At 41.2% G+C, this 22,738-nt stretch overlaps 2 protein-coding genes and 1 long non-coding RNA gene across 3 annotated transcripts in view; 2 read left to right on the plus strand and 1 right to left on the minus strand.

Moving 5' to 3' along the window:
- Window positions 1–1,166: 1,166 nt before the first annotated feature.
- LOC113017280 (uncharacterized) overlaps window positions 1,167–22,738 on the plus strand; it is a 33,619-nt gene continuing 12,047 nt past the window's right edge. The window contains exons 1-4 of the mRNA XM_080295790.1: window positions 1,167–1,380; window positions 2,035–2,434; window positions 4,742–5,002; window positions 6,401–7,384. Coding sequence (XP_080151916.1) covers window positions 2,263–2,434; window positions 4,742–5,002; window positions 6,401–7,384 — 1,417 coding nt within the window. The 5' untranslated portion in view covers window positions 1,167–1,380; window positions 2,035–2,262. The remainder of the gene's footprint in view (window positions 1,381–2,034; window positions 2,435–4,741; window positions 5,003–6,400; window positions 7,385–22,738) is intronic.
- Window positions 14,833–22,120, plus strand: LOC113017489 (uncharacterized). Its single transcript, XM_080298667.1, has 2 exons — window positions 14,833–15,389; window positions 20,752–22,120. Exons 1-2 carry the CDS (start codon window positions 15,179–15,181, stop codon window positions 21,474–21,476), a joined length of 936 nt encoding a protein of 311 aa, XP_080154793.1. The 5' UTR covers window positions 14,833–15,178; the 3' UTR covers window positions 21,477–22,120.
- On the minus strand, window positions 21,753–22,579 carry LOC145425558 (uncharacterized). The gene is made up of 2 exons (XR_013906280.1): window positions 22,442–22,579; window positions 21,753–22,045 (listed from the first exon to the last, which is right to left on the minus strand). It is a non-coding gene; the product is annotated as an uncharacterized LOC145425558 (long non-coding RNA).

The raw sequence follows: 22,738 nt of genomic DNA on the forward strand, positions 1-22,738 counted from the left end.
AGATTTGGTCAGGGGCCTTGCTGCAGCGTTTGAAACCACCCGCAGACATTTAGGCAAAGTTTTTGAAATCTACGAAAGCCACACTGAAACGACAAACATCAAGAATGCTTCATTTGTCCAAAGCTGTTGTGAGCTGCTTAGCCACAACCAGGGTTGGACTGGCCATCATTTTTCGTTTTTATGGGGTTTAATTTCTTTTCTTTTTTTAACGGTATAAATGAATGGTGGTGGATTGGGCAGTTGGTCATGATCGATTCTGGGCTGGACCAATTACAGCCAAGGAGGTCGAACTGAGGGTTTTTTTTGCTGCTGTTTACATAAAAATGCAGCCAAGGCATTTTTTTAAATAAACATTTCAAACTATTTACAGAACAATCAGCTGTTATGCATCAAATTTGATGCCACAAAAATTATTTGTGCCACTGCCAAAAAAAAAAAGATTCTGTCCACTATAAGATAAAGGAGAACAGCCTGATACCTGCAGGCCTGACAACAGCACATGTATCACTCCTGTAACATTCAGCAGTCGCCTCATTGTTCTGACACACACAACAAAACTATTGGCTACACTACACACTGACTACACAAGATTTGCGCTAAACGTCGCAAATCTGTCACATCTCAAAACACTGTCACCCCTAACCCCGCCCCTCACGTCCCCCTTCCTAAACAACTAAATGTCATGTTGCCATATCATTTTTTTGACTGGTCGACATTGTACATACAAAAAACCCCACCCTTCGGAAAGGGTGGGGTTTTTTGGGGTTTTGCTCACAGGCTTTCGAGCGTTTTCCTTATAAGACGCTGTTTTTCCCGTTTCTTCCCACAGTAAATATAAACAACAATAGTATTCAGGATGAAAACCAAACATTGCATATATTTTTTATCATAACTCTGGTTTTACGTGGCCTATCAACACAATTTAAAAACTGGTATAAAGTCCACACTTTTTCCGTCAGTTGTTCCGTGTCTTTCAACATGTTGCACATCTGATGCACATTTAGATGTTAACGCTGTCTCTGTGCGATATAAAATAGTTTAGAGAAATAAAATACAGAAATAGTTTTAGAGTAGACAAAGAAACTTAGCTCTTCCAAGTGACCACAGTAGAGCTGAAGTGGAGGGGGCGGGGCCGACCAGGGTTTGGCCAGCTGGTTGTGAATGGGCAGGAGAGAAGTGACGTATCAGGAAGTGAAATGCGAACAGAAGTAGATGGCGGGAGAGCGGAAATACGTTAAAACAGGCGAAAAACGACAAGCAGAGTGAAAGTAAACCTGTAAGGTGGAGGAAACGGACAGTGAGCGCAGTGTAACCGTGACAACGAGACACGAGGACGGATTTAAAGTGATCATAAAATCGTCTCCAGACGGTCGTCGTTCGGTGAGTGGAACCGGATTCAGCTACAACAGCGATAAATACGCCTGTAGGGAGATGAAGAGTGCTATAATACTGAGAAACGGCTCTCTGATGAGTGTTTGCAGGGATGTGGTTCAGCAAGATAAAGACATCCGACTCAGTCAAATAAGCGTTAATGAACTCCACAGTCTGCTGCCTGACAACAAAAGAGCGTCTGTGGGGGTATGGGGAGTACCTGAAATAGAAAAAAGAAAAGAAAACAGGGAAAATAGTGCTGGTTTAAAACGCATATTACAGGGAGAAATGTAACGGCAACGGCTTGGCTGCTGTTATTAAGTTTTATGAGCAAAGTAAGATGTACAGTGGATAAATTAGCTATGAGGTTAGACCTCCCCACCACGGAGATGGTTTTGTTCTGAGATGCTGTAAGTATCAAAGCAGCTCAGATTACTTGTTTCTGTTTTATTGGATTAAATAAGAATGACAAAAGTTTCACTGTGAGGACGTGATTTAAAGATGACAGAACATATACATCGCACATATATCACATCATATCATGAGTGAAGCACTGTGATTTTTTTTTTATCTTGGATGCAGTAATTTGCTAGAAGAATTTGTCAGGGAGAACCACACAGGAAGTGTGTACCTGATTTCCCTGCTTTACTCCTGTCTGCACAGGTGACGATAATGGATCTGTTTGCCAAATGCCATTAAGCTGTGAAGAACGAGAGGTGCTGTGGGTGTGTGGCCATGGCTGCTGTTTGATGAAGTGGACTGAACTTAAAGGAGAGACACAAATTAAAGTACTGATCCCGTCACATTAGTGCGGATTTGGTACCAATACCACTGTCGGTATCGCTTCTATCAATGCTTGTATCGATCCGCCCAGCCTGAGTTGAAGCAGCGATGAGTTCAGCTCAGTATCTGAGAGAGTTCATCAAGCAGAGACTAACTGCTGTTTGTGAAGAAATCTTCTCAGAGGTTCAAAAAACCATCGTCCAGTATGAGGAGGAGATCAACCGTCAGCACAGACTGCTGGATATCAGCCGGAAACCCGACAGAAACTCACACATCATAGGTATGGACATGTTTTTAACTCTGTGCTGTTCAAGCTCAGATTCTTCAGCGTGACTGATTTTACTAGAAGAAGTTAAACTGGGTATTTATCAGTGCTGTGGGTCAGTGTCCAGTGACGGGCTATGTTGGACTGGTGCGGGTCCATGGTCACTGCTACATCCACCAATAAGAGACATCACTGTTTCTGTTTAGGGTAGGCTGGTTCTTTTCTATGATAATCATTAATAAAAGGCTTTAAAAAGTAAAATGAAATGGAATAAAACAAGCTTAATATCAGATTCAAGATCACTTTATTTGTCACGTACATAGTTGTACCAGTTTAACACACAGTGAAATGTGACCTGATACGCTCCTCAACTGTGCAAAATAGAGAGACAAAAAACAATATATACAGTAAGTAAGTAGATATATACAAAGAGGACATTACGTGTGATAAGTGAGTGAATTATGTACATTAAGTTAGAATAAAACAATCTGGAAATTTACAGTTCAAAATTTGGGAATGTACATTGTGTGAGTGGGGTGTTAAAGTGGCTTGTGCCGCAATGAAGTCAGAAGGATCAGGCATGAAATGGGAATATGTGAGTCCTTTCTCAGTTCGTTATGGTTGATTGGGGGGGGCTGAGTTAACACACAGATGGCCTGAGGGTAGAAGCTCCTCTTGAGCCTCTCTGTTCTTGTCCGCATGGTGCAGAACCTTCTGCCTGATTGCAGAAGCTGGAACAGTTTATTGCTGGAGCGGAACGACTCCTTCAGTATTTGAGCTGCTCTAGTCCTGCAGGGAGGGGAGAGCAGTCCTGCAGCAGCGTTCTGCTGTACGGATCACTCTCTGAAGAGCTTTTTGGTCCTTAATACAGCTGTTCCCATTACCATGATGTGATGTTCTGTGTGAGGATGCTCTACGCAGCGCCTGTATAGAAAGTCCTGAGGAGCCCCGGAGAGACCCCGAACTTCCTCAGTTGTCGTAGGTGGTACAGGCGCTGCCTAGCCTTTTTGGACTTGTGATTTTTGTAGACTGTAAGTAGAGCAGGGTGATATGACCAAAAACATTTATCACGATATACATTTGAAAATTTGCGATAACGATATAACTGACGATATAATTGACACTAGACAAAATACTTTACAACTCCACAACTTTATTAGTGCAAAAAAACCCATCAATGTATTTTCACTTAAACAAGCAGCTGTTTTTATGTGCATTAAAGTTATATAAAAACATAACAGTGGAAATGCAAATTCCTTGCTGACAGTTTAACCAAAAGGCATTTCCAGTGAAATGGGCTGACATATTATGACCATAACCATGTATAATATCCACAAAACTTAAAAAGAGGTTATATACACACACACACACACACACACACACAATGCAGCACAGTACGTATCACTCCGCGAGGCTCCTGCCTACGATAGCCGTAATACTCCAACAATCCATCAAGTGGTGCGGCTTCGTAGCTTAGCAAAGTTGCACTAAAACATTTGACAGATTTTCGAGTGCCGTGTACATAAAATCATTTCGAGGTCAGTAAACACAACCAGAATTCATACATAAGGCACACGGGATTATAAGGGGCACTGTCGATTTTTAGAAAAATCAAAGGATTGATTTTAAGTGTGCTGTATTTTCCAAACAACATAGTAATAACGACGGCCCGCTAGCACGCTCTACCAAAAATAGTGGTTTGTTGTGTGTCTGACGGACGAAAGCTAAACCAGTTCCACACCAGTGAAGTTGCATTTTTACAAACCAGTTCTGGTTCATCCGTTTCATTCAACGATCCGCTTTCGCTCTTCTCATTTTCTTCTCATTCTGCGTCGCCACCATGTACGTATGTAAACAAAGGCACTGCGCGTGCGCGTTTTACCATATTCTATCGCGATATGTCATTTTCCTATCGTTGCCCAAAATTACACCGGTATTACCGTGAACGGTATGATATAGCCCAGCCCTAACTGTAAGCATATTGTGCTCTAAAAAATTTACACCAGATCATTTCAAATGTGGAAAACATTCCTGCAAAAAGCTGCAGTGCATCAAGGCATGTGAGGGTGCCACCAGGGAGCGCCTCAGCTGATGAAAATATTTTATATTTATGTAGTTTATTTAACACGATCAACATCTCACTGTGACACCAGTCACGCCACAATCTGAGCTCACTGTCTCTAAAACATTTGTGTGTAAATGATCACCATTTATTCAGGTTTTGATTCATGCTTTTGTAAAATAGTGTTGTGTGTGTGTTTTTTTTTTTTTTGTATCAACACCTTCTCGATTATTGTTCCTGTGTTTCTTTGTTTTCTCAAGGCCTCCCACAACAGCATGACTGTGAGGAAGAGGAGGGTCTGGATGAGGAGCAGGTCTGTAACCAGCAGAGGAACTCCAGTCTGGACCAGGAGGACCCAGACCCTCCACAGATTAAAGAGGGACAGGAGGAGCTCTGCAGCAGTCAGGAGGGAGAGCAGCTTGGACTGAAGCAGACTGAAGGCATTATCGTCTGGACTGATGAAGAGCAGCTCAGACTGCTGGGGACCATCTGGAAACCTGAGATAAACTTGCACAGAAAGGGTATGTAAAACTGTGATGGGCTTAATGACAATGAATATGACTCACGTAGGATCCTAATCAGAGCTTAAAGTTATTTTTTTTTGTCTTTTTAGAGGCACAGGAAGAATTGAAGGTCCAACTGTAATAAGCAACATGAAGTCATACTACTGCTTGCTCATCATCACCTCTCTCCTTAACCTAACTTCTGCTAACGTTTCGCATATCTGGCTTATTAACTGTAGTTACTACAACCCTGCACGCGGCCCTTGTTCCTGAAATAAATACCAGTCGATTTCTCGTTTCTACAGAAAAGCAAAGGGGCCAGTAGGAAAATAAGGAATGGGGGAGTCACATCCCTATATTTAACAATGATAATAACAAAACTTATTTGTATAGCGCCTTTCAAGAAACCCAGGGGCACGGTACAAAGGAGTTTAAATAAATCAATTTATAAACATACAAAAATGCTAGAGTTTGAAAGGCTTTGTTGAAGAGGTCAGTTTTACGTTTCTTAAGAGTCCAGTGATGAGGTTTTGCAAAACTAAGATGGGAGAGCGTTTCAGAGGGTCGGGGCTGCCACACAGAAGGCTCTGTCACTAGAGGTTAACGCGAGGGACAGAACGCAGATGCAAGGCAGAGCACCATAGTGTCTGAGACTGTGCGTTTGGCTTCAGCAGGTCGCACAGGTATTGAGGGTCGGGGCAGTGAAGGATTTTTGAGTGAGACTTTGGGGGCCACAAACAGGAGCACTGTTTTATTACTGTTTATATTGGGGGGGGGTTAGATGGCACGTGATTGTGAGGGTAAGTTGTGTATCTTCAGCATAGAAATGGAAGCAGAGACCATGGTGGTGGGAAATCTGAGCAGGGGGTACATATAAGCCCCTTTTCCATTAATGCCTATTCAAATCGACTCTGCACGATACGCCACGACTCAACTCAAATTGATCGATTTTCCATTATAACCAAGTATGCGTGTGTGGTGAACCGTGCCAAGTCCAGCTGAGTAGGTGGTAATGAAGAAAGGGCATAGATGGTGAAAAGAAGAGGTCCATGCACAGACTCTTGAGGCGTGACAACTACAGCAGAGGTGGAGCAGACATCTTCCATGGTGACAAACTGTGTTGGTTTGCAGAGATGACACTGAAAGTAAAGTACCAGTGAGGTCAAGATAAGGTTAGCCTGTACTCTAACCTTCATGTTCCTGCCTTTTCTTCTCTAACAATGCCTCACCCACTCCTCTTCCTTTGTCTTTAACCAAGACACAGGCCTAAGAGTTAAGAGCAGAAGGTTACTGAGATTTAAAATGACACAGAAGTGACTACTATCAAGAGACAAGGGCTCAAATCAGAATATGTTCCTCAGATGTTTGGGTTGTTGTTGTTTTTTTTCTATCATTTCTCCCAATTTGTCTCTTCAGACCTCCGACACCAACACATTTGTGAGAAGGAAGTTCTCACAGACCAGCAGGTCTGTAACCAGGAGAAGAACTCCAGTCTGGACCAGGAGGATCCAGCGCCTTCACATATTAAAGAAGAACAGGAGGAACTCCGCAGCAGTCAGGAGGGAGAGCAGGTTGAACTGAAGCAAGAGACTGATATCTTCATGGTGACTCGATCTTGTGAGGAAAGTGACCACAGTGAACCAGAGTCAAACAAAGAGCAGCTCCTTTTTCACAGCTCTCCTGAAGCAGAGAGCCAAGATCATGAAGACAAGCATGTGGACTCAGAATCAAGTAAAAATGCAGAGCTGAAGAAGAGGAAACACAGTCAGAGCTTGGACAACACCACTGTGTCAGAGAGTCAAAGTAAATCTGACAAAGTGAAAAAGTATGTACAATGTGAAATCTGTGGGAAAACCTTACATACATCTAATCTGACTGCACATTTAAGAGTTCATACAGGTGAGAAACCACATTGTTGCACCACTTGTGGCAAAGGATTCATTCAGAAATCAAATTTGAAGCGTCATTTGAGAACACACACAGGTGAGAAGCCATTTACTTGTAGCACCTGTGGGAAAAGTTTTGGTCTGAAACCAGAGTTGCAGCGCCATCTAAGAATTCACACAGGTGAAAGGCCACATTGTTGTAACACTTGTGGGAAAAGATTTACTGACCTGTCAGGGATCATAGCTCACAGGAGAGTCCACACAGGTGAGAAGCGGTATTCTTGTAGTACTTGTGGGAAAAGATTCATTCAGAAATCAGGAATGAAAACGCATGTAAGAAGTCACACAGGTGAGAAGCCGTATTCGTGTAGCACGTGTGGGAGAAAATTTAGTCATAAATCAACACTGCAAACTCACGTAAAACTTCACACGGGAGAGAAACCACATTCTTGTAGCATCTGTGGCAAAAGCTTTGTTCAAAAGCCACACTTAAGTAGGCACATGAAAATTCATACTACTTGAAGTTTCGTGCTTAGATAAGATAGCTGTGAGTAGTAGTAGTAGTCTGTTGGTCATAAAGCTCACACTGACCAGAAGTTTAATGACTGCAACACTTGAGTGAAGAAGTCAGTATTTTTTGTGTAGAGCAGAGCAGTAAAAATAAATGTTTTTTATTTAAGGATGATACATTAAGATTTCTGCATTTCAAAGCCTATCACAGCTGACGTAGGCTGATATGGGTATGCCCTGGACAGGTCAGCTCCTGAGCTAAAACATAGATGGTCAATTATTCACACCTATGGGCAATTTGGCAAGTAACTAATGCACCAGTTAATATAAAAAAGTATAAAATCAAACCCTTAAAAAACAGCAATAACAACAATATTCATAATAAAACAATCAGGTGTCACAATAAGATGCCTCTACAAAAACAGTTCCTGTCCACCACAAGACAGAGGGGCACATCACAGTCCTGATATTTCCGGGGTGTGTCACTCCTCTTGCTGTCCACCTCGAGACGGTGTATAAATAAGCGTTTGCCTTTAGTGCCTTTTTGGACGGCATCGTTGTCTGTGACAATGGGAACACAATCTTCTCAGCTCTTCTGCTGTGAGGAATGCCTGTCTCCATGCTGACACACCAGCTCCGCCACAAATTCTTTGTGTGCCATGGGCAGCACCTGCATGGCACTGATCGCCTCACGGTGCAAGATGAATGCTTTTCTTGTCTCAATCTCCAGGAAGTGTAAGAGCACAGTCCCGTACCTGCAGCAGTCTTGCTGTGGGTGGACTAATACTGAATGAACTGGTCTAGTATGTCAGCCCCTCTCACAGCCCAGTGTCCATCTGCATCCTCCACCTTTCTCTTCACCCTGGACATACAGGTGGATGGTGGTGCACACAGGCACCTCCCACGTGTCCATCCACTTCACAATATCAAGTGGGTCATCTCTGATCCATCTCACAGATCTTAATTCGCATTTTTTTGTTGAGAGTATTTTCCCTCCCTCCCAGGCATTCCCTGTGTAGATACTACATGCACCACATCTTGTGCTGGTCAGATCCAGGAACATTTGGGACTGGTACAAAACAACTGTCCATGTAAACATGGCATCCTGTGCTAAGCAACAGCTGAAAAAGGTTCATCACCACATCATAAGACATAAGACAGCATCACTTGCTTTTAAAGTCTTAACAGTGTATGTGATGAATCTAAAGGTTGATTCAGCCAATGTAAAACCTTTCATCCCTCATTTAGTTGGTTTGTCCGTCATGTATTGTGTCATGCCAGGCTTTGCTTTAGGTGCCACCATCCTTTCATCAACTGCCAGTTCCCTCCTCGGGTGTTAATAAGCTGGCTGCCACAGAGGATTTCATAATTTTTTACCACCTACTCAGGATCAGTGAGGTGGATGTTCCAAAATATGGCTCTGGACCTGTCTCTTGTCTATATGTCATTGATGGAAGGGGCACAGACAAGGCATGATTGTGTCTCCATGATTGTGTAGTCTTAGTCTTGGCAGCGATATGTAAATCCAGAGACCAAAAAGCTGATAGACATCTTCTGTTTCTACATCAGTCCATTTGTGTTCTTTGGCTAAAAACTGATTTTTTTTTCTATTTTTTGCAGCATTTTGGTTTGTGTCAGCACAGCTTGTGCTGAGTGTGTCAGTGGCGAAAAACAATAAAAACGGGTCTTTTAGACTACAGCATTCTCTCAGTTGTCACAGGAGTTACGTCCCGGGACCCCCGCGATAGGGGAAAAGTAGGAAATTGTGTCTTTATAGCAAAAATAATTAGAATTATAATCTAAAAAAAAAAAGAGAGAATACCATATCACAGGTTTCGGCGGCATAAAGATACTTTTTATTTTATTTTTTAGAATAATTATTGTATATTCAAAAATGTATTAATTATTTATAATTTGCAATAATTATTATTGTTGATTAATTATTATGTTTTAATTAATTTATCGGGTTTCTGCGCCCTCTTTACAGAGGCCCTCGTTCTCTCAAAAAATTAGATTTGAGTAAGAGTACAAACTCATTCTGATTTAAAAGCCAAGGAATAAAAATGGGTTTTTAGACGAGCTTTGAAAGTGTCCAATGTTGGGGAGGTCCTGATGTGGTGAATTGTTCAACCAATACTTTGTTTTTTTGCCCCCGATCACAAGGGCATGCGCCGTGCTTAGAAAACCCTTCCTATCAACACAATGTTAAAACTGGTAGTTTTTAGTCTTCACTGTCAACTCATATTGAGACAGATTCAGTGAGACTGCATCTTGATACTTCATAATTTTAATTCCACGAGCTTGTTTGGAGGCACTGGTGTGTCTGTCGACTAAAGACATAACTTTACCTTTGCATTTAAAATTTAGTGACTAATATTTTTATTTTTCAGTGGCAAAGTATTCAAAAATCTGTGGGTCTTTAACTCTAGCAGAGAGCAGACCAAATGTGTCTACATTTTGGTAACCTACAATTATTAATAACTCTCCTTGTGTTTACACCTTTACTGCTGAATTTCCAAATCATGTAACTGATTTAAGGCCAAGGCCATTTACACATCTAAAGTACAGTTTTAATAAGGAAAAATGTATTTAAAAAAAGCATATTATATTATATCCTTCCTAAATTTTACAGTAATGCTACTGTACTGGCTGATTCGGTTGCCACAGTGTGAAAGATATGGAAAAAGAATCATAGCATTAAATTTAACTGGGCAGCCTTTACAGGCAGATGATAATTGTACAAGTCAAACAGTTCAATCTTTGTACAATCTCTTGTTTCGGGCATTTTTCTAAAATGGGCTTCAAATTATAATTGATGAGTCCGTATTACTTCCCAGCATGTTAATTAATTAACATGTATTTTTTTCTGATCAATAATTATGGAAAAACTATCACATAATTGTCTTATGATTGATTGAGAAACACGTTGACAGTTTTTAATTTTTTTAATTGTTCAAAGACAGGAAATTATTTTGGAGTCACTGTGAGACACGAATCATGTGCCTGTTCAGTAAACCTTCAACCTTTTGAGTTTTTGCTGTTTTTAAATGATAATAGCAAACAATCAACTTGAACACTGCTGCTAAGAATGCAGATATGACTTAAAGCAGTTATATCCTCTCAGTATTGTTTATTCAGTTTATATTATTTATTTTATTATTGTATCAGGAAAATCCTGATCCTAGATTTGATGAAGGTTAAAGTTGTTTTGCTCTGATGGTTCATTGTTTAGTTCTGTTGTTTATTAGTGTTTATGTTGTCTTAAAGTTTAAATAAAAACTTGATTCAAACATCTTTTGAGTATTTTTTTTTTCTGAGATGAAACCTCTAATATGAAAGCAGCACATCTTTCTTATTTAACATAAGTTTGTTTCTGATGTTTTATATAAATATAGAAAGTGATGTTTTGACTCTTTGGATAATCATGTCTCGGGCATTGTACTTGGTATAAGCAGCACTGACTAACCAGGAATCCAGTGGTGGGAAGGGTCAATTAAAAGCCTGGAATGAGGTTTGCTCTATTTCTAAGTAACTCCCAAGTAACTGGTATCCTGATTAAATTACCTGGAAGAAATCGACTGGATGGCTGAACCACGGAAAATAGTGGAGGCTCTCTGATGATGGTTTCACTCATGTTTACAGCGCAGCTAATTAGAACACTAGATTTAGACTTTCTGAAGAAATTTTTGTTATTTTGCAATAAGAAAGTTGCACCAATCTGAAATTATATGCAAATAACTTGGAGTGATTTAAAAGCTTTTCTTCTTTGGGAATGCGCTTGGACTCTAGAACAGGGGTGTCAAGCTCCAGTCCTCGAGGGCCGGGTTGCAGCAAGGGACAGATATAAGTTTCATGACACTGGCTTGTGCTTTCAGGTGCATGATGGATATAGGCATATCATATGGAGCTGCTATGAGCTGAAATGGTGTTTGCCCCCTTGCTGTTTTTTTTTTCTTTTAATTTTGTCACACTTAAATGTTTCAGATCATCAACTACATTTAAATAATAAAGATAACACAAGTAAACACTAAATACAATTTCTAAATTAATGTGTTAATTATTGCTGCTTGACCCCACCCACCATTATAACATAAATTAACCTTGGTGTACCACATCTTTGGAAAGTTTAGTTCTATTTCTCTAGCTGCATCCAGGCCTGAATACTGCCACACTTGTTCTTAATCAAGAAATCACTTAAATAGGACCTGCTTGACAAAGACAAGTAGACCGTGAGATTCTTAAAAGCCACATGTCTCGCTGTGATCCAAGGAAATTCAGGAACAAATGAGAACAAAGTAATTGGGGTCATGCTCATAAACCTTCCAATGTGGCTTAAGCACAAGAATTCTGCAAAGATGAGTAGACCAAGATTCTTCCACAGTGCTGTAAAAGACTCATTGACAGTTATCACAAACGCTTGATTGCAGTAGATGCCTTTAAGGGTGGCCCAACCACTTATTAGGTTTAGGAGGCAATCACTTTTTTCACACAGGGCATGCAGGTTTGGATAACTAACAGGTTTGCTAACATGTCCAGAACTGAAGTGTTCTAGTTTTTATTTGAGTATGAATTTATTTCAACAGTCTGAAAGAAATTCTTTCTAAACAAAATTTGTTCCATTTAATTTAAAGTTTACCCCAATATGTAGCAATGTTTTATAATAAAGTTTTAGTGTAGCTGCCCTTTAGTGAGAAACAAGAAGATTGTGTTTGTGACGTGGTTATTGATGTGGTCTTGCTGCACAAAGGCTCTGGTTCAAACTTCACTCTCAGCTGGAGCCTCTCTGTAGAGTTTACCTTCTCCCACAGTTTAAAAAGATGTGCTAAATACCTTAACTAAAAAACGTACCACAGACATTAACATGAGGAAACAGTTCTATTGAAAACTGATCCACAGATTGTCTGAGATCCCCAAGGTAACATTTTGGTAAGAGCTATGAAGTGCTGATCACATAGAGCTGCTGTACCATTATCGAAAGCTGAGCCAAGGAAACATGTTTCTACAAAAGACTAAAGCTACAACATTTAATAACAGCTGCTGCTAATCCAACATGGTTTACAATCCTACTGTTACTGTTAATTAGACACAAAAACACCCGAGGTAACTATGATGTATTTACTACCATGCCTTTTTTTTCTTTTTTTGGCCTGTCCCATTTGGCTCTTTTGCCATCAGAATTGTTGTCTAAAGGCAAAGAAAGATGCCCAACGGATTTACTTTACCAAACTGACCATCCCAGCCTTGCCGTAATGGTCCATTTGATTCACCTTTTATTGTTTATTTTATTTTCACTTGCTGAATACGGGACAGACTTGACTGGGGGAAAGAAGGGGAGAAAGAAAGAGGGAAAGAGAAACAGCTGAGAAGAGGGACGGGGGAGAAGGGCAAAAAACAAAAACCAACAGAATGAGCAGAGAAAAAAATGCATATATCGATCACCTGGATCACCTGCTGAGAAAGAAAAAAGAAAACAAGCAGAAGAGAACAAGAGTAATAGAATAAACAACATCACAATGATATATGGGAATATGACAGTAAATACTAAATGTTAAACATTATTGTGCAGCACATAAGATCAACAGAACACAGTGTGCTTTGAGGTAGGAGCCAAAAAGGTTGTAGTTTGTGGGTGTGATCACCCGTGTGTACACCTGTGAGCATGGACGCGCTTGTTTTTTTAAAAGGTTCCTTCATGTAATGATCTGCTAGAGGGTGTGGGGGGGCCACAGCCCCATCCTCCAGGGCATGAAGCAGGTATGGAGGAGATCAAAACTCCAGACATCCAGAGGCCCCCAGAACACAAGAGACCATGGAAGACCAACAGAGGGGCAGCCGCGCCACTGTCCCAGAAAGAGCTGAGGAGAGTCCCAGATGAGGGCTCACTCAGCAGCCACGGAGCAGAAGCCAGGGGGAGTTGCAGTGACGCGCCCGTGAGCTCCGCCGGCAGCCAGCCGTGCCTGAGTGACCGAGCCCCAGGCCGAGAGGCCGGGGGCACCCCACCTCCGAAGTGGCCCGAGCGAGCCCCAGGCTCCAGGCCCCGATAAGCGGCCATCAAGGAGTGAGCCGGTGTGTACCTGGACGCCCACCCCCGGACACAAAGAACCACCAACGCACCGATGTCTGAGGGGGTCCGCCACTGGCAGGGGAAGTGGTGGTAGGGGGAGATAGGCCTCCAAACCTTGGAGGGCCTGAGATGTCCCCAGAGAGGTGGCGTCTGATACCCAACCTGACATATAGACACAGAAATACAGGCACACACAGATACAAACATCCATTCCCACCCTCATGCTCTCATATGCACTTACTCCACACTCAACCAACGTGGAGACAGACATAAAGAGACGCTGTAAATGGCCTCCTCTGCACCCTGGTGACATACCCCTACTCCAAGGTCCTGTATGTGTGGGTCCTGCACTATGATGTATTTACTACCATGCCATATGCCAGTCAGGGGTATCTGGAGCTCTCAAGTGCTTGCCGTGAAATTGAGTCTGGATTTCGTGAAAACAAGGAAATTGAATTTGATGACACCCCCCCCCCCCCCGCTCCTCATTCCTCATCGGGTCGTCTGCTTGTCTTCACCTCTGTTTCTCCTGCTTAACCTCCCCTGCTCATCATTTAGCTCTGGGGGTTCCTTGGAGATGCCGTAAAGCTCCACCTGCTTCCCCGCCAGCAAAATTGCTTCCTAAGCTGCAAGTGTGATATCTCCATTTTTCCATGGATACACAGTCCATGGAACACAGCCTCAGTGCTGCTGTCCTGCGCGCTGAGGCACAGCTGTTTAGCTCACCAGCTTCTTCTTCCCGGAGAAAGCAGCACTAATGTTGCAGATTAGAAACTGAAACTGTCTGATGCTTTAAAGTGCAACAACTTAGAAAAACAAAGTTTTCCTTGCGACCTGTTCATGAACATCCTTTGTTGCCCAAACCCTCAAAATACTGAACAAAATCTTTTTTGTTCAAAACAGCTCCCTGATGAAATATGATTCTTAGTTGCTCAATCATGTTTAATTTCGGTACTAAGGAAATGTTAATTTCAGCATCTTAGCTTAGCTTAATTTAGTAACACAATCTTTACTTTCACATCACTGAAGAGAGGTCACAAAACAAAACTGGATTATCAATTCTTGTTCTGTTGTACAATGCCACACAGTTTGTTTTCCTTGTATACTGTCTGTGCTGCTGTGTGCTGTGCTGCACTCACGCAGAGATAAGAGTACATGTACAGTTATCCCACTGACACAGAGAGGAGAAAAATAGAAAGAACAATCTAAGCCTTGGATTAAAACAAACATAATTATGTAAATGAATAGTGTTCAAGTAAAAAATAAGACTGTTATCATATATGCTTTGATAAATGAATCACGATAGAGTTGCTTTATCGAAATGTTTTTGTTATCATACAAAGAATTTGTGGACAAATACAAAATATTCATACAACTAGAAGTATCAACTGAGGTTTTTAATGCTGCACCTAAACGTGTCCTCATAATGTTACCAAAGTCAGCAGGAGGACCTGTGATCCATACTGTATCAATAACAAGTTGAAGGAACTGTTTTTCAGCATGTTGCACATTCGTACGAACCTGTTTATCCTGTTTTCTGTGATATGAATAAAGTTTTGCAGGAGAAAAAACATTCCTCACGTGACTGGAGAAAACCACTGCAGAGCAGGGGAGGAGCCAAGAGCGGGGTGCACAGACATGGCTGCTGTTTGACGAAGCGGATCGAAATTAAAGGCGAGACACAAACCGTCACGTCAGTGTGGATCTGATCCCAACGTCTGTATCGCTTCATCGATGCTTGTATCGATCCGTCCAGCCTCAGCGGAAGCAGCGATGAGTTCAGCTCAGTATCTGAGAGAGTTCATCAAGGAGAGACTAACTGCTGTTTGTGAGGAAATCTTCTCAGAGGTTCAAAAAACCATCGTCCAGTATGAGGAGGAGATCAACCGTCAGCACAGACTGCTGGATATCAGCCGGAAACCCGACAGAAACTCACACATCATAGGTATGGACATGTTTTTATCTCTGTGCTGTTCAAGCTCAGATTCTTCAGTGTGACTGACTTTACTAGAAGAAGTTAAACTGGGTGCTCCAGGTTTACTGTTGTTTGTCAGCATTTCGACAAAACTCCGGACGAAAATTTGAGTTTAAAAAGACCCGTGTTCAGACGTAAACACTATGACATAAATAGTCAGTAAGATTAAAAAATATAATGCTAATAATCAAATAACAGGATTTCAGTTGTTGGCCAGTATAGCCACCAACTCAGCCTGTAGATTAGTGAGTTAGAACTAAGAAACTATTCGCTGTTATTTATTTATTTATACTTACTGACTAAATTCAAACAGACCTGAGTTTACTTCAAAGGCTGAGCAGATGTAGGACAATTCAGTGTTTCCACAAACATGAAGAGATGTTTGTGGAAACACTGCAGGCAGACATGTGACCAAAGGCCATGATGTTACTGTAGAGACAGACTGACCCGCCTGTCAGGTCAAATGTGCAGTTAGTTTGTAGTAAAAGACTAACTATGATTAATCATTTCCCTAACAATCACTGCACCCCCACTCAATTTTAGATAGTCAGTGCACTGGTTTACATGCTGACACACCTGAGTGACAAACCGTCTGCTTCCCTGAGAATCTTTTTTGTTGTGTTTACATTGTCAGGCTGATTGTATGCACATCACCACTTTAACATCCTGTAAATTGCATCTGTCTGTTGATTCTGTTAAATGAGTTGTGTTATTGTTGGGATCCATGTGAGCAGCTGGTGAACTGATGGAAGCACATTTTCTTATTTTATGCAATTTTATGTACCTGCCTGTCAAGCTGACTGACCAACACAGTGTAACTTACAGAAGGTGAAGGCATCCATTCAAACGGGTCAGAGGCATATCAAGAAAACCATTACATGGGAACTACATTACAGAATTACACAATTAATAGTCTGATCACCAGGGTTCATTACATATATTTACCTTTGATCAAGACATTGTTTTTGTAACACTGCATGTAGATTATATTAACACAGACATATTTTGTATGAACGGCTGTTTGCAACTTGTTGTATTGGCAAATTCAGTGAAACCACTGAAAGGCATTGCAGCTCCATTTAAAGACACTTATCAGCACCAAGTGCTCTAAACTTACTATGACAGGTATGCTGCATGCTGAAATAAAGATAATTTACATACCAGCCTACTGGGAAAAAATCATTCCACTGTGGTGCGTTTATAAACTTTTGGTCAACGTGGTTGCTGCTAAGTGTCAATCATTCCCACCTCTTGAACTACAACCATTTTCTTCTGCTTATCCAGGACCGAGTTGCAGGACAGCAGCTTAAGCAAGGAAGTCTGTACCTCCCTCTTCCCAGCTAACAACGTAGCTGAGAGATATAATCTCTTCAGCATGTCTTGAACCTGGGTATCTTTTCTGGTGACATGGTTGAAAAACCTTTTCTGGGAGCCCAGGAGTCACCTAAGAGCTTTTCAGGTGCCTGAACTTCCTCAACTGGCAATTTCAATGTGGGGCAGTATTGACTCTACTATCAGCTTCTTACCTTATCTCTAACGAGGGGTCTGGTCAGTCTAGACCCTTTTGCTTTTGGTATCTTTCAGCTTCATTCACTAGCTCAGGCTCCTTCACCACTTGATAGCTGATGATTGTGTGTCAGACCACCGCCTGACACACATTGGCTCTAACTCATAGGCCAAAGGTGTCAAACTCCAGGCCTCGAGGGCTGCTGTCCTGCTTGTTTTCCTACTAACTGGTAAATGGCCTGTATTTGTATTTGTATTTGTATTACACAACCAGTCATCCACCCATTCACACACACATTCACACACTGGTGATGGCAAGCTACATTGTAGTCACAGCCACCCTGGGGCGCACTGACAGAGGCGAGGCTGCTGGACACTGGCACCACCGGGCCCTCTGACCACCAGTAGGCAACGGGTGAAGTGTCTTGCCCAAGGACACAACGACCGAGACTGTCCAAGCTGGGGCTCGAACCAGCAACCTTCCGATTACAAGGCGAACTCCCAACTCTTGAGCCACGATCGCCCCTTGAAGCTTCTTAATGGCAAAGCACACCTGATCCAGGTAATTGGCAGCAGGTAGGGCCAGGATATCTCAAAAACAAGCAGGATGCTGGCCCTCCAGAACTGGAGTTTGACACCCCTGCCCTAGGAGATGGGACTACAGGAGTGAGCCCATCTATCTTCTTCGGGCTCTAACTAGCTAGGGTATGGCAGGTTTGGCAAACTCCAGGCCTCGAGAGCTGATGTCCTGCAGGTTTTAGATAACACCCTGGGTCAACACACCTGAATCAAATGATTAGTTCATTACTGGGCTTCTGGAGAACTTCAAGAAATATTGGAAAGGTAGTTTAGCCGTTTAAATCAGCTGTGATGGATGAAGGACACATCTAAAACCTGCAGGACACCGGCCCTCGAGGCCTGGAATTTGCCACCCCTTTATCACGATATATATTTGAAAATTTGCAATAACGATATAACTGACAATATAATTGATGCGAGACAAAATACAGAATACAACTTCACAACTTTACTAGCGCAAAAAAACCCATCAATTTATTTTCACTTAAACAAGCAGCTGTTTTTTTGTGTGCATTAAAGCTCACTGCACACTGGATTATAAGGTGCACTGTCGATTTTTGAGAAAATTTAAGGCTTTTACGAGCACCTTATAGTCCCATAAATATGGTAATAACAATGGCCTTTTTGCATGTTCTACCAAAAAATTGTGCTTTGGTGGCTATCTGATAGACAAACACCAAACTAGTTCCACACCACTGAAGTTGCACCATTTTTACAAACCAATTCATCCATTTCACTCAACGATCCACTTTCCCCCTTCTCATCTTCCCTTGCCGCCATGCTTTTCCGGCCATGTGCGTATGAAGTCAAAGGCGCTCCACATGCGCGTTTTACCCATATTCTATATAACATTGTACCGGTATTACTGTGAACGGTATAATATGGCCCAGCCCTACTCCCTACCCAGGTCTGGTTCCAGGGAGCATGTTTCTGCTATTGATTGTGTATACAAATGTTTTTGTTCACACTATATTTTAATATATTTAAATAATGCAAACACTTAAAAAACTCATAGGTGATAGTTTTTACCTCCCCAGTCAACTCAAACACTGTGTCTGGCATTTATGTAGTTTATCGAGTTTAGGCTATCTGTTTACCTCATAATGCTGATTGTGGACATTTCCAACTATTTACTTTGGAGGAGATTATAAAACTTTGTAAAAGGAGTAAATGAGTCAGGGAACACTTGGACACTTGGTGATTGAACTCTCTGTGATGTGAGAATGTAATTAAACTGTTTATTGGAGGGAAAGTTGCATGTTGAAAATTCCTAATTGCAACAATATCATAAATAAATAAGCATGTTCATGCACCTTTGTGTGTGTTATACCCTTGACTAAAGTTCAGGCGATGAGGTTTGAGGTGTAGATGAGAGACAAAAGAGACCAGTGGTGGAGGAGGCATGTGAAGAACAGAAGGAGAAAGAAATAATGGGAGATACATATGGAGTGTCCAAATTCATGGGCTGCGTCCTTCTGAGGCCGCAATTGTAGGCCGTTTACGTCACAGTGACGCAACAAAGGCTGTCCAAATTTGTAGACTGTTCCGAATGCAGCCGACAAATGCGTCCTCCTTTTCCCCGAATTTGAAGGATGGTACGGGTGTGTCCTTCGTGGCCCACCATATCCCAGAATTCATAGCGCAGCCCAGCCAAGTTTTAATATTTCTCTTAATGCTCTTTTTGGGTCACAAATAAACTTTTAACATATTTTCAGCTGTGATTGTTGCTGTGTAAACTTCAAATATCTGCTTGGTTTATCAAGATATCACATATTTGCAGAAGTGCTCCGACGTTTTCAGAGACGTCTGTTATCCACCAGCTCGATAGCTAGCCGGGAGCTTGATGGTCAATAGAGCCGGCGAGAATAGCAAATTCACGGCTCATCATTTTCAGATCATCGTGGTATTTCGCTACCCAGGTTAATCATGATATATATGTCACTTAGATAACCTAAAAATGTTATTGTTTGGCTTTTTTCAGTTTTATTTGTTCGTGAGTAAATCGGTTTGGCTGAGATTAAAGTTATTAGATTAGATTAGTTAAAATAAAACTTCCCTTGGGTGGGTTCCTCCTTGGTTTTCACACAGCTGAATAAATGTCTAAGCTGTATTTAGGAATTTAAAATGTTTATCAGATATGTCCTTAGAGAACTTTCAGGAATCAGGAACATTCTAATAAGAGGTTTGGTAGGGTAGAAACAGTTAAGTGTTCCACCTCCTTTAGGTTAAGATGAGCAATTGGGGGGTGCTCAGGTCATTGCATCAGCACCTCACCGTATAACCCTGACTTCAGCAAATATAAGAAAAAATTTTGGTAATTTTTTTCATCATCTCCGTAACTTTCCTCCTTGATCCTTTGCTTATACTGAGGCTACTGGCTTGTGACTGGCTCTGGCTATTTTAGCTTCAGCCACTTTCAGCAACCTTGTTACCTTCTTTAACAGGTTCATGTTTAAGTTTCTGATAAGGGTTGTTAGAAACGTTTTCATGGCAGTCAACCTGCAGTTTACTTTGACGTTTTTGTTCACAGTGAGGAGCTTTGACATTAACAAAATGTGGTAACTGTAAATTTTACCAATCGAGACATCACTGTTTCAGTTTGCGATCGTAGGTAGCTTTGTTCTTTTCCACAAAGGCTTTTTTGTTCAAACATGCTTGATATCACGTAGCACATACCATCGTTTCACAGTGTCGTAGCCTTTAGCAAGTCTACTTATATGGTCACAACATTATGCTCATAATCAAAATCCCTGAATGGGACTTTCATTTTGAGCTTCACTGTTGAGCTCTATTGTGACGGTGGTTATTAACTTTCCCTGTTCAGACAGTCTTTCTGCTTCCTGACACCAAAACCCAACATAAATGCTGCAAATATGACAAGAGCAGTGTCAGCAGAACCCTATTAAGCTTGTATATTCACAAATTTATATATTTATATACTAATATACATAAGCTATGTGCTCTTTATTTCTGATGTGACATTTACACATTTGAGCCCTGAAACTTTTAATTTTAAGCATTGAAAATATGTATATATTTTCTGCTCATCAGTACCTGTAAATCCCCCCCCCCCCCCTAGCATCTGAGGGTGCCACCGGGGTGCCTCGTGTCATGAAAATATTATACATTCATATATTTCTTGAGCATGACTGGGACCTTACTGTGGCACCAGTTATGCTGAGCTTTGTAGTTTTTGTATAATTACATGAGTGACCTTGTTTGTTTGTTTTTTTTCTGTTTGTTTTAGTTCCTGAAGACCTCCCACAACTACACGACTGTGTGGAAAATGAGAGTGTGGATGAGCAGCAGGTCTGTAACCAGGAGATGAACTCCAGTTTAATCTTTTTCCAGATTAAAGAGGAACAGGAGGACCCAGAGCCTCCACAGATTAAAGAGGAACAGGAGGAACTGTGCAGCAGTCAGGAGGGAGAGCAGCTTGGACTGAAGCAGGAGGCTGATACCTTCATGGTGACTCTAACTTATGAGCAAAGTGACCACAGTGAACCAGAACCAAACAGTGAGCAGTACCTTCCTCTCAGCTCTCCTGAAGCAGAGCTGAAGAAGAGAACAGATCATGGTAAAAGTCTAGACGACACTCTTGTGTCAGACAGTCAGAGTAAAACTCATACAAGGAAAAATTCTGTGCAATGCAACACCTGTGGAAAAATGTTTCCCTATAGATCCCATCTGATTACACATCTGAGAGTTCACACAGGTGAGAAGCTGTATTCTTGTACCGTTTGTGGGAAAAGATTTGGTCAGAAATCCGATTTGGAACGTCATGTAAGAATTCATACGGGGGAGAAACCGTATTCTTGTGCTATTTGTGGTAAAAAATTCAGAGAGAAGTCGGGTATGGAGCGACATGTGAGAATTCACACAGGTGAGAAACCGCATTGTTGTAGCATCTGTGGGAAAAGATTCATTCAGATGATACAATTAAAGAAACACATGAAAATTCACACTGGTTAAGGTTTCATGTGGGACAGCTGTGAGTCATAGCAGCGTGTTGGTGGTAGAGCTCACACTGACCAGAAGTCAAATTACTGCGACACCTGAGTGAAAAGCCATTCTCGAAGTGAAGGGAGAAGCTCACTTAAAAAAAAACAACAACCCAGAAACATTGTAATTCTTTATCAATCAAAACACAAGAGTGATTTATTTGTTGAGACTTTTATTCGTAAAACAGAAGCAACAAAGGTTGTTGGTTATAAATTGATAATGCTGCCCATTCATACTTAGCATTAAGGCTAAAGTGTGACTCAGCTGCCACTGGGACACAAACGTCAGTAAAAGAGCAGTACGTTCTGAGTAAACTAATCATGTTCTATGTTGGTTGTAATTCACTTTTTATTTGAATAAATGTATTTTTATAAATATGCAACTTGACCTGCTCCTAAATAATGTAAAGCTGAATTTCTGTTGTTATTACTGCAGCCCACATGCAGTACCATCATGGCCCACCAGGAAGCACTGTTAAAATTGTTTCAGGGAAAACCTGACATTCTTACATTTCATGAAGGTTCTAGTTCAGTATGCTCCTGTTCTTTTATTTTATTGTTTATTGGAGTTAATTATCCTTTCTCAAAGTTTAAATAAATATTTCATCAAAACTTCTTTTGAGTATTTTTTTTCTGTGGTATCTCTAGAAAATGCTTTCCCTGCTCTGGATTTCAGATAAATACGGCCCGGTGTATTATAGTTTCTGTTTGCCTTTCCATCTTTTGACAAGATGCACGAGTTGTAGCTGCAGTAACAAATTTTTTTCTGAGTTTTCTCATTGCTTTTTGCTCATCAAATCAGTCATTATTTGTATTTTATTAGATTTTATGTCATTATGTGGTACAGAAAAATACTCAAATTCAGATTCCTGGTGCCAAAATTATATATATATGTAAATAACCCTGAATGCCTTTCCTTGCACCTTATTTTGGCACTCATTGCTGTTTTCTACTACCAACTTCCTGTTCGGGTGTAGAAGCTTTTATTTTGATGGGACGATTTCCTGTAAAACTGTTTTGGCGCAGTTTTCAGCAGCAGTTGCGGGAGTTTTGAAATGTGATGGCTTAACGGAGCCTATGGAGATTTCTTTTGTCATTAGCAGCCCCCTTGATAGAGGCACAAGGTATGGTTATGATATAAATAAGGACACGTTTAGATGTTTTTGTGACTGTCGCTACATTTGTTAAATGTTACGTTGAAACGAACTTCATGTTATTTTTTTATTTTTATTT

Source organism: Astatotilapia calliptera, chromosome 3 (assembly GCF_964374335.1).
Source record: "Astatotilapia calliptera chromosome 3, fAstCal68.1, whole genome shotgun sequence".
NCBI lineage: Eukaryota > Metazoa > Chordata > Actinopteri > Cichliformes > Cichlidae > Astatotilapia > Astatotilapia calliptera.